Genomic DNA, 12,408 nt, shown 5'->3' with positions numbered 1-12,408 from the left:
GCTTCTGGTCCATGTCTTTTTTTTTTTTTTTTTTTGTCAAAAGTTGCAAACACGCGATGCTACACTCAGCATCCATCCACATCGCTTCCTGGGGCTCCTCAGATCTGGCTTCTGCACTTACCTCGCTGCTGTGGTAGTCTACTTCTATGGACCCTACTGGCCTCCAGTTGTGTTAAGGTTCCCTACTTCCTCTCAGTCTCCTTGGCTGACTCAAGACTTAGAACTCTTCTTCCCTTGCTTCATCCCCTCATTTCCACACTTGACCTCCCAGCTCTTCTGCATTCTATCCCCTGTAACCTGGATCTCTTGCTAGGGTGAGTGTAGGGTTCATGATTTTCTGTTTCTAGGTTTTCACGAGCCAGTATTTCTACCTTTCTTCATCTGTCTCAGTTGTACATCATCTCTGGGGTTCTAATACCGGATTTGATCTTTGGTGAGAAAATTAGTTCAACAAAGAAAAGAAAGATTGCATGCATGTAAAATTCACTTTTTGAGGTGCTTGTAAACAAAAAACATGCTATAGTTTACAGACCCAGAGAGGCTAGGTAACAAGCAGTGCCCAAGGGGGGACACATGGATCTCCCTGGGAAGGGGAAATAGAGGAGATCTCCTGGGTGGACTGGGGGTGGTGGGGATGGGAACTTGAGGGATTGTGTTAGGGTGTAGATGGAGGGGGAGAATACTGAATGAGATGATTGGAAAGGGGGAGGTGCATTTCCAGGTCAGGAAGAAACCTGATGCTAGGGAAACTCTCATGAATCTACTCCTAACAATAGTGGATAATAGCCTGAACTGGCCCTCTCCTGCAATCAGATTGGTGACTACCCCAATTGTCATCAGAGAGCCTTCATCCAGTGATTGGTGGAAAATGATTCTGAGACTCATTACCAAGCATTAGCCCAAGCTCGGGGAATCCTGCTGAAGAGAATGAGGAAGGAATGTAGGAGCCAGAGGGGTCAAGGACATCACAAGAAAACCCACAGAAACAACTAACCTGGCTCATAGGAATTCAGAGTCTGAACCAACAACCAGGGAGCCTGCACATGACTGACCTAGGCCCTCCTACATATATATAAAACAGTCGTGTAGCTTGGTCTACTTGTGGGATTCCTAACAGTGGGAGCAGCGGCTGTCCCTGAGGCTTTGGCTGGCTCTTGGGCACCTATTCCTCATACTGGGTTACCTTGCCCAGCCTCAATACAAGGGGAGGTGCTTAGTCTTATACAACTTGATATACCACGTTCTGTTGATACCCACGGGAGGCTTGCCCCTTTCTAAACAGAAACAAAGGAGAAGCAGACTGAGGTGGAGACAGTAGAGCGGAGGTGGAGGGGAGGATGGGAGGAGAGGAGAAACTTCAGTTGGGATGCAAAATAAATAAATAAATAAAATAAAAAAATGAAAATATTCTCAAACCAGAAATAAGCATCTTCATACAATGGTTAATAAAATAGAAGAGGAAGGGGCTAGGAAATTAATAAGTAACAGATCTCCACTGATTGCTAAAGGGCAGAGATGCTTGGGTCTAACCTCAAGGTAGAGACCTAGAGCAGGCATTATGCTCTCTCAGGGTGTAGCTTCCACAGGGAACAAAACTTAGTTTAAGGATCAGAGATATTGGATATCCTCCTTTGAACCATCCTACTACAGAATTTTCTTCTGTTATTTCACAGACCACTGACTACTCTGGTAATTTATGCATTCCAGAGATCATCTAGGTAACATCTGTCACTCTACATAGGATGAGGTAAACGTGCTTACACAGGCAGACATTTTCTTAAGGTCAGGTACCTAGAAAGAGAGGACAGGAATGGGCATTTGCTGCTCCTGCGATCTCTCCCTGGTACATTCTTGGCCGGAGCTGCTTATTGTCATGAGACTTTCACGTTCATCAAATAGAGGCCCCGTTAAGCTTCCTATCAGGTCTTAACTTAATTATGCCAAACAAGCTAAAGTTTGGGGAAGGGAAAAAGTCTAGGCTTTCAGTTTTTAAAAATCTTAAAAAAGAAAGAACCCACATTTTTAGTGATAATAAAAGATCTCACAGATACACAAAATTTTCTACTACCGAGCAGTAATACCTCAGTAAGTGATAGAAACTGACATCTGGTACCTTACTATGTGTGGCTGCTATCATAATTTTATTCTTTATTCTTATGACAATCCATGGGCATAAAAGTACATGGCTACTTTAAGGAGTGCAGCCATCAATACATTTTATTAAAAATGTCTCACAAACACAGATAAAACACTTCCTCAGTTATTTACTATGTGTTTAGTCAGTTACTGGGTATTTCCCAGAGACTTTTATTAGTAAATAAATTTATTTACATACCTGTCTTGAAAACATTGCCAAATCACAGGCTTCTTTTTTCCAAGCCACCTTTGAGTCTCTGTCGCTTGTCACCTTGAGAGGATGGGTCTCCTCATGCTTTGTAGGACAGGAATAAACACTGTGAATGTTTCTTGCTACTTCTGTGGGTGACGAAACGATCTTTTGATTCTTAAAGTAAGGTGTCAGCCTGTCCTCCCTCAACTGCTGCTTTGGCTTGGAACTCCGGTATTTGCTCTGAATGAACACAGCCGCCTTGTCTTCCTCCTGGGCCTGCTCCCCTGGTCTTGTGTCTTTTTCTCTGAGGAACCCATGCAGGTGATGATACTCTCTCTCCAGGTTGCACAGCCGTGCATTCTGGGTAACCACAGATGTCTTCTTTTCTTTGGCTTTGCTGTCTGCATTTTGATAGAGTGACCTTTGGTTAAGGCTAGGATCCAAAGTTTTTCTCAGGTAAATCTCCTCAGTTAGCCACAGTCCCGGGCAGCTTGGCTTCTCCCATGTCTCCTCCCCTTCTAGACATGTTGCTTTTGATTCTTCAAAGTTCCTCCCCTCTGTGTACCACTGACAGTAAGTTTGTATCACAGTGTCCCCTTTCTCCTCTTTCCTTATCTTCCTGCTTTCTTCCAGGTCTTGCATATACTTCTTCCCAGGGCTTACTTCTGCCCAAGGGTCCCCCACAACACACAGCTCTTGATTCCGCTCTTCCCCGTACACATTGCTGATTTTCTTCTGAGTCTGGTATCTTTTGTTGTTACTCTCAGCAACATTGGTGGTTTTCCCCTCAGCTCTGAAGGGAGCTGTCCTTCCTGAAGATGGGCTCTCTTTGTTGTTTGGAGCTGAAATGTTGGATTCATTAGTAAACGCTGCATTTTCTGTCTGTTTCTTCACAAAAGATTCCCTGTGCAAAACATGCATCTGAACATAAGGTAATGCTAAATGAGAGCATATTACTTTTGTCAGTAGTGATGTGCAAAATTGTATGGTAAGAAAGGCAAAAGAAACAAAGAAAACTTAAAATAAAAACAAATCAAGTCTTGTTAATAAAGTTCGTCACAAAATGTTGTCTGTATCGACAACTGGGATGGCTATTCGAATAAAAAAACCAGTTTCAATTTGGAACGGGAAACAGGCTAGCATGGGAAGAACTATATTTCTATTTGATGAGGTACAAAAATTCTACACATGATCAAGCCACTCAAAAATTCAGCATAGGTGGAGAGAGGTTCATGGAACACCACCCCTAGCTGAGGAACTTTGGTAGGTGAAGGCTGCTGGGGTAGAGAGAGACTTTTTTTTTTTTTCAGGTTGGTGGCCCCTGTTAGGTAGTGCATGGTCAGTGGATTGCCGTACATCCATGCACATAAGAACAGCATTGATTGGAGTCAGTGGGCTATGAAAAGAGGACATGAAATTGTGAAGAGGATGTAGCAGGAGGTGAGGTTGTCTGGGAGGAATTGGAGGGGAACAGGTGATTGGTATGATCAAAATACATTGTATACATCTATGAAATTCTCAAGAATGAAAAAAAATTGTCAAAAATTCTAGGAATTTAATCCTTTCAAAATATAACCTCTATAACGAAGAATACTGCCAGACACTCTAGGCCTGTAGGCTAAAGATAGATGCTCCAACTTTGCAAAGGAACTTTGGATGACTGTCCAGGCAGCCAAATGTCTCTGTTGTTAGGTAATATTGCATCCTTCTGGGTCTTTGTTGGAATTGAAGACTAAATAGTTATAGTTATACTTTTCCTTAATTATGATAAAAAGTAAGTTAGATAAAAAAATTTTGGATTCACTAAGATAGGATAGGTAATGCATTATTTTCTCTAAATATGCTAACTATAAATAGACAGAATATTATAAATATAATCTTTACTTGGTAATTGTTATTATATATAGTCTTACTATGTTTAAGTTAAAACCCTTTCATTTTTATTTAGACAAAAAGGGGAAAATGTTGGGGAATATTATTTTAAGATTTGTTACTTTTGCTTATGTTGCATTTGATTAACTCTGTGAAGCTGTGTTAATGTGCCTGTCTAAAACACCTGATGTTCTAACAAAGAACTGGCCAATAGCAAGGCAGGAGAAAGGATAGGCGGGGCTGACAGGCAGAGAGAAGATATAGAAAGAGAAATCTAGGAAGAGGAAAGAGAAATCAAGGAGCCAGAGAAGGAGGAGGACTCCAGGGGCTAGCCACCCAGCTACACAGCAAGCTACTGAGTAAGAGTAAGATTTACAGAAGTAAGAAAACAGGAAAAGCCCAGAGAAAAAAAGTAGATGAGCTAATTTAAGTTAAGGAAAGCTGGCAAGAAATAAGCCAAGCTAAGGCCGGGCATTAATAAGTAAGAATAAGCCTCCATGTATGATTTATTTGAGAGCTGGGTGGTGGGCCCCCAAAGGAGTAAAAAACAAACTACAACAGAGTACATAATAATAAGTTGTAGACAATATATCCTGTTTTGGAGCCAGTAGTCAGAGTGCGTTCCCCAGGCTCATGTACTAGACTTTAATGAGCACCAAATTCAGTGATCCCAGGAAATACCACGCAAAATCAAAGTTAAATCGCTGTCCTTGGTGCACTCATGATTGTGTAATGTACAATGAGTCTCCTCCATTTGAAGACAGGGATGTAAGGACTTCTGTATGTCATTTTCTTCCTCCTTCTCCAGCAGTATAAAACCCATATAAGAACACCATAGTCATGAAAAGGACATTTTACTGTAGAGTTAAAAACTCATGATCTGACATCTGAATTCCTTCTCCTGGGATTGGTGGAGGTGAAGTGGGGTAGGGGTGTGGTTGGTTAGGTTGGGGGATGGCTGCTCAGAACTTCTACTTGGCCCTGTAGCCTGTGTGAGGGTTTTGGTCTTTTAGAATCTAGTTGTGAGGAAGGACTCTTACTTGAGTCAGATTAGAAAAACACACTGGGATTCCATCTCCCCACTTCTTTTCTACTGTATTGTTTGAGGCAAGCTCTTGCTGTGAAGCTCAGGCTGGCCTTGAACTCAGGGTCTTCCCATTCCCGTTTCCTAAATGCAGGGATCACAGGCCACATCCTGCCCATTTCCCTACTTTTATTGAGCACCTCTTAGACACTTGGTGGCATCGTATCAGTGGCATAACAGAGTACTGCGAGGATCAGTCAGAAAACATGGTGGAGATCACACATCCTCTTATTTCATTTAGTCTTTACACGTTATTTTGAACTCTTTCATAGCGCCTTCTGAGAATATTTACATTTCATCAAAAGATAACCGAGATAAGATAAACATGGAGTCTCTAAATGGCTACTTGCCAAGATCCATTGGAAACTGTTTTTGAGACTTTTTATCTTACTGGTGAGACATTGCTGTATACATGTCTAGGATTCCAAAGTTCGCCTCACCATGGTGACATGTGTGAATTCACTCTGTCCCTGAGTTAGTCCAGCACTGCAGGACCTCGGAGACACATGGGGTATGGTGGAGGTGGGGGTGCTTCTCAGGAGAATGGCTCAGATCTCCAGCCTGAGAAGAACAGCTGACCTCTTCTGACACCTGCTGGACAGCCTCAGAGGTCTTCACCTTTCTATGCATGAGGTTTTCCTAGGCCACAGAGCAGATGTGCTCACTAAAGGCAGAAGTAAAGTGAGGACTGTAGATGGACAGGTGGGGTGTGTGAATGTGGAGGAAAGGCAGGGGCTCTAGAGACTAAGGGCTCCAGAGTGCAGGTCTTGGGATGTGGTGTGCACTAGGCCTCTCTTTCCCCGATCTTCTCTCATTCCTATCCAGGCTCTCTGAGTCTACAAGTAGCAATTTCTAGAAACAGTAAAAATTGTGTGTGTATGTATGTATGTGGTATATGCATATGTCAATGTATGTGTGTGCATGAATATGGAGGCCTGAGGTTGAAGTTGGGTGTCTTCCTTAATTGTTCTCCATCTTATTTTTAAGGCAAGGCCACTCACTGAACCTGGAGCTCACTGATTCAGCTAAGCTGACCTGTCAGTTAGTTGAATCCAGGGATCTACCTGTCTCTGTTTCTTAGTGCTGGGATTATAGAGGTGTGCTGCCACATCTGTTTTTTTTTATGAGGGTGTTGGAGAGTTGAATCCAGTTTCTTATGCATGCTGGCAAGCACTTTACTCCTGCATATTATCTATCATCTATTTATCTGTCTATCATTATCTATCTATCTATCTATCTATCTATCTATCTATCTATCTATCTAATATTTTTATGATTTATAAAAACACATAACTAGGAGTCAGGAGTCACCAGCCAGACACAGAGGAAGCAAGATGATAAGGCAGAACTGAGAAAAAATACTAAGCCATGTGGCTAAATATAGATAAGAATTATGTGTAAGAGCTAGTTAGTAATAAGCCTGAGCTACTGGCCATACAGTTTGTAATTAATATAAGCCTCTGTGTGTTTATTTGCATCTGAGTGGTTGTGAACTGGGCAGACACAGAAAAAAAATCCAACTACAATTGGCATACCAATGTGGGACTCTCGAATTTCCATAAGGCTTAAAAGAATTTAAAAAGGGCTTCTAAACACACAATAATGGAGCCAGGGACGGCTTTCTGCTTCATGTCTCATGCGGGCTGAGATATAGAGACACCAAAGTACAGAGACACCATGGTGTGCAGACTTGAGCTACAGCATGGCAGATTCCTGTGGTGGTGCACAGAGGTGTCTCCACACAGTGCAGTATGCTGTGTGATGGACTTAGCTTTTGCTAGTACAAACAAACAAACAAACAAACAAACAAACAAGAGGTTTCTGGACAATAGGCTGCTTCTTAGAGACATAGACACACTGCTTCCCGGAATTGGCAGTAGGCATACTTCTGCCATGTTGGGAGGCTGAGGTGGGTGGAGTCAGCAGCCAAGGCTGTCATGTTGGTCCTGGCCAAGCAGTTCAGCAGTTTGGAACCTCTCCTGGTCAGAGAAGGTTTATAGATTCACAACAAAACAGATTCAGATGAAATAAAACCCTAAACAGTTTACAATGTATGTAGAAATGTACATGGGCTTGGAAGAGAGAGGAAAGGGAGGATAGAAAGTTATATAAAGAAATAGATAGTTTTAGAAAGTAGAGTCTTTAAAGAGACAGTGAAAGTAATATGGAAAATAAGCCATGTAAAGATGGAAATCACACAGAGAGTCTGGATTATATTGTCTCTAGGATTTTTAACTTAAGAAAGACACTTGATTGTAGAAGCTGTTGAGTTAAGCCAATGTATATATTTTAAAGGTATCCGGACTTCAGGGTTTATGTTTAAGGATATGTTGCTTTGGAAGAGAGATTCTGCTTTTCTTTCCACAGAAGATGAGAACCTATGGATTGCATCCAGGCTAATATGGTTTGATCAAGGGAGACCCCCTGAGAGGCCCAGATGATCCAACATCCAAAAATATCTTCAAGGCAGCTGGCTCAGAGAATACAGCATCACAGACTACTTCAGTCAGGACTTGACCATAATTCTTAATTTTCTCAGGATCCCCACTAGATTGTCAGTGCCCTCATCCAGCAGGAAGTAGTATGAGAAGCTATGCCTAAATTCCCAAAATATTGATTACTAATGTTTATTTTTATTTAAAGTAGGTTAATTATAAATGCAATCACTTTCTAAAGAAGAAAAGGGGATATTATAGATATGATAGGATGAAAGGGTAGGTTAATGAACCTATTTTTATAGAGCACCAGCTTGTTTGAAGATGTTTTACATTGCTATGGACTTTAGTTTATTGATACAAATTTAGAGTTGATTTTGTTATAATATATATATATATATATATATATATTTCTACTCTCATTTAAGATATTATGTTTATGTGACTCATTTAAATTGTAATGGATAATTAAGAAATACAGATTAATACTTAATCTATGATAGTCAAACTTATAGTCATGTTAAGTTTTCTAGATATACATAGATATAATTCAATTAGGTAGGTCATCTTCAAACACTTAAAAGACCTACAGAATATAGCATTTAAAATGTTTTAAAAACTTAGAATTTCTGGACAGTGAGACATGTCTGCTTCTGGCAACACCAATTTACTTTAAAGAGAAAGATGGGCATTGAAGACACTCCATATGGAGTTTATTTTCTTGGCAAAAATAGCCATTTGGGCAAGAAACTGTTCTTGCCTAGACTGCTTGACAAAATGTATTGATTGGACATGCAAGACCCATAGGAAGGTGACTACTGAACTTTGCAAGGCAAGATTATCCTTCAGGTTCCTGCTTCACAGAAGAAACTGCCAAACATTATACAGGACACAGGGATAAGCGACTGAGAGACTTTAGCCCTATAAGCTGAAGATGGATGCCCCAAAGTTGCAGAGGAACTTTTGGTGACTTTCCAGGCAGCCAGCTGTCTCTGTCATTCTAGATTTTTGGAAGTTGCTTACAATGCTCTTTGTTTACTTAGGTAATATTATATCCTTCTGAGGTCTTTGATGTAGCTGAAGACTAGATAGTTATAATTTTCCTTAGTCATGATAAAAGATAAATTAGATGAAATTTTAGACTCACAAATATAGGATAGATGATAAAATATTTTCTTTAATTTTGCCTAATACAAATAGACTAGATATTGTAACTGTAATTCTTGCTTTATAACTGTTTTGTTATATGTAATTTTACTATGTTAAAATTATAGCTTTCCTTTTTGATTAGACAGAAAGGGGAAGTGCTGTGGAATGTCGTTCTGTATGCTATGAATGTGTGTTGGTCTGATTGGTTGATAAATAAAATGCTGATTGGCCAGTAGCCAGGCAGGAAGTACAGGTGGGGCAAGCAGATGAGGAGAATTCTGGAAAGAGGAAGCGTTGAGTCAGGAGTCACCAGCCAGACACAGAGGAAGCAAGATGACAAGGCAGAACTGAGAAAAGATACCAAGCCATGTGGCTAAACATAGATAAGAATTATGGGTTAATTTAAATGTAAGAGCTAACTAGTAATAAGCCTGAGCTACTGGCCATACAGTTTGTAATTAAAAAAAAACCACATAACTATATATTAATGGGGTACTATGTGATTTTTTTTTGAGAGAGGGTTTCTCTGTGTAGTTTTGGTGCCTGTCCTGAATTTCTCTCTATAGACTAGGCTGGCCTTGAACTCACCAGAGATTTGCCTGGCTCGGCCTCCCAAGTGCTGGGAATAAAGATGTGTGCCACCACTGCCCAGCTGATGGTAGAGTTTTAATCACTGTCTGTAAACTGAAAAGGAATCCTGATGTTTTCAGAAAAAAGGTGGAAGCAAATTGGTATATAATTGAACTGTGGATCTCCTCAATACATGTAATATCCACAAGCAGTAATATTTCTAGAAGTAGTAATATCAGTCCATCTTTCTTTCATATGCACCCAGTTTATACTTCTCTGGCTCCTGTCATGTAGATCCTGCCCCTGAGGCAGATATAGGATTTCCCTGGAGTTTGCAGGGCAGTTTTACAACCAGTAACAAGGAAAAACACATCATTTGGACCATGAGAGGCAACATCAAAGGGCACATACATAGGTCTCCGAGCACACAGAAAACTGAAAACATAAAATGCCTCTAAATTTCAAATCAACATTGATGTTTGTTAAATAAGGAAATAAGGTTGGCCTGTATGATAATGGGAGAGTGTGCATGATGGGAGAGGAGGGGAGATAACAAGTGTCCATAAACTCACTGTTGGCATGAGTGTTGGGTGTGGGAATAACACATGTAGTTGAGTGGAGAGAAAAGGACACCGTCTCTTCTTCCTTTTTATTTGTCCACCCTTTCCATGGCTAAGACAAAGGGTCCAAGGCTGAGTGTGGAGTGACCTTCATATCTCTAGAGAACTATTTACTAATATTTTCATCAATTCATTTTACCACTTGGACCAAAACTATTTTACCTTCGTTAATCTGTGGTAATCAAGACAGAATCCTCTACACTTTATATCCTCCAAGTTCTCTGTATAGCTAAACGACATTTTTCTTCTTTGTATGATATTGAGGCTTGAACTCAGGGCTTTATTACACCAGGTTAAGTGCTTCACCATAACCTTCCCTTTATATCTATTTATAGCAGAGCCAGCTAACCTTACTAGCAATTTATTGGTCATATTCTTTTTCATGATACTGTGAGTCATTTGAGGATAAAGACTTTGTTTCTTTAATCTTCGTATCCCACTACCTAACACAAAGTCTGCTGAATAAATGAATTCTTGTGGACCCACTAATAGGCACCTTGAAGTATGCATAGAAAGGCCCAGGTGGGGGGGGGGAAGGGCAGCTGGTGACTACGTTTAGGACTGATTGTGTATTGGCTGCTATGGTCATAGGAATAAATGGGAGGGCTCAGGGACATTTAGATGGGGACGGAGATGTTATTGTGAATGGCAAGAGAATTGTTATCAAGGGAATCCAGCCCTTGGAGTAGAACTGCAGAGGGCTGTCCCTTAGAAGCCAAGAGATGGAGGAGCCCTCTGGGAATCAAAATGAGACCATGAGAATAAGATGCCCATGAACTCCCAGATAGACAAGGTGGTTGTATGTTTCCCTGGGATTTGATGTATCAGTAACAGACAGGAACAACAAAGACTGGAAACATTATTCTATGACCTTGGAACACCTTGATGGCAAAACGGTGTCAGACAGAACATCATTGTACCTTTTAGTTTCAAAGTTTTTCTTGTAGTCAAATTCCCGATCATTAGCTTGAAGGTTCGTTACTGCTGTGTTTTTCACGTTAGCAGTTTCTTTTCCTTGTTTCCTCATGAGATGTCTTCTTGCAGCTGAAACACATAAGGAACAAAGGAGCAGTAGGCACAAGAAATAAAAGAATATTAAATGAATGCAAACTAGTGGTTTTGACCATCATTGTCACAGAAAAGAAATGAAAGTAAAGATGCCTAATCGATGAGTTTTTTTTTTTTAAATGGGAATCATTAACAAGAGTGTTTTAGACATAAACTACAGCAATGGAATCACCATGGGACTACAACGGCAGGCACTGGCAGCACAAAGGGCAGCACGCTTCTTTGCTTGAAATTATCTCCTTTTTGTTATGTTCAGCTCTTCACAGAAGTCCCTCATTATCTACATAATATATGCATAATGTATACATAATGTATAGCTTGGACATTTTCACCAATTATGCTGGGAGTAACATGTATTTTAGAATTCAGTTTTCAAAGTTTTGCTTTATTTTAGAAAGGTAACATGGAGTAACTATCTATTCAGGAGCATTCCCTTGCCAGGCTAGCCTCTTAAAGCAAAACTCAGGACCATTTCTGCACAACAGTAGATCATTGCAACAACCTGAGCTAACAGCTGTAAACAGTCTCACTTCTTACCAGGTTGTGTCTAACTGACAAATGAGTCATGGAAAGGTTTTTAATCAGAGCTTTATGCACCTCAGAGTTGAGGATGAGATCCCAAAGTACTGTGATGTCTTAAGGGGAAGTTAACAGTTTGGAATTCTGACTGATGGAACTGGGAACAGGACATGGGTCTTTCAATAGTAATCTATGATGCCCACCATGTGAATATTCTTTAGAATGTGGCCATGTATGTCAGTGAGTTAAAAATGGATTTAGTGAGCCTAGGCTAGCATCTAAAATGAAACAAAATAGATCAGAAGTAAAATGTCAGAGTGAAAGTAAAGTACATTTTTCAGTACGGCTATTTGGTCAAATTTATCTTTTTTGAAAAATACTGTTGCAAGTCATCCTAGGCATGATTTAAATTTATGAATGCCTCTAAAGTAAAAACCAGCAAAATCCAAAGTCTATCAATATATTTTAATAAAAATTCGCTAAGTATGGTCCTATATATCACTTCCTCGGAGTTAATACAGAGAATAGATGCCCTTTAATGAAATAAAATTTAATTAAATTGTCAAAAATTATGACAATTGTAACCTTTGGAATAGAGGAAGAAAATATTTTGCCTAATGAGTTATGGTACTGTAATATGATTCTTGAGAGCCATAACTAATCCAATTGTTGGCCACATCAAACAGAATTGGTCAATTGTGTTTCATTAATCCTTGACAGGAAACTTAAAACCTCCAATTATTTAATTTAAAACAAAACATT

At 40.0% G+C, this 12,408-nt stretch overlaps 1 protein-coding gene across 1 annotated transcript in view; it reads right to left on the bottom strand.

The window, feature by feature from the left end:
• Myo3a (myosin IIIA) overlaps nucleotides 1-12,408 on the bottom strand; it is a 141,585-nt gene that overhangs the window by 25,119 nt on the left and 104,058 nt on the right. Inside the window, exons 20-21 of the mRNA XM_059263029.1 lie at nucleotides 10,980-11,103; nucleotides 2,336-3,233 (exon numbers count right to left, since the gene is read on the bottom strand). Of these exons, the coding sequence (XP_059119012.1) occupies nucleotides 2,336-3,233; nucleotides 10,980-11,103 (1,022 nt within the window). The remainder of the gene's footprint in view (nucleotides 1-2,335; nucleotides 3,234-10,979; nucleotides 11,104-12,408) is intronic.

The sequence above is a fragment of the Peromyscus eremicus genome, chromosome 5 (genome assembly GCF_949786415.1).
Source record: "Peromyscus eremicus chromosome 5, PerEre_H2_v1, whole genome shotgun sequence".
In the NCBI taxonomy this organism is placed as follows: Eukaryota; Metazoa; Chordata; class Mammalia; order Rodentia; family Cricetidae; genus Peromyscus; species Peromyscus eremicus.
This window is presented reverse-complemented; position numbering and strand designations above follow the sequence as displayed.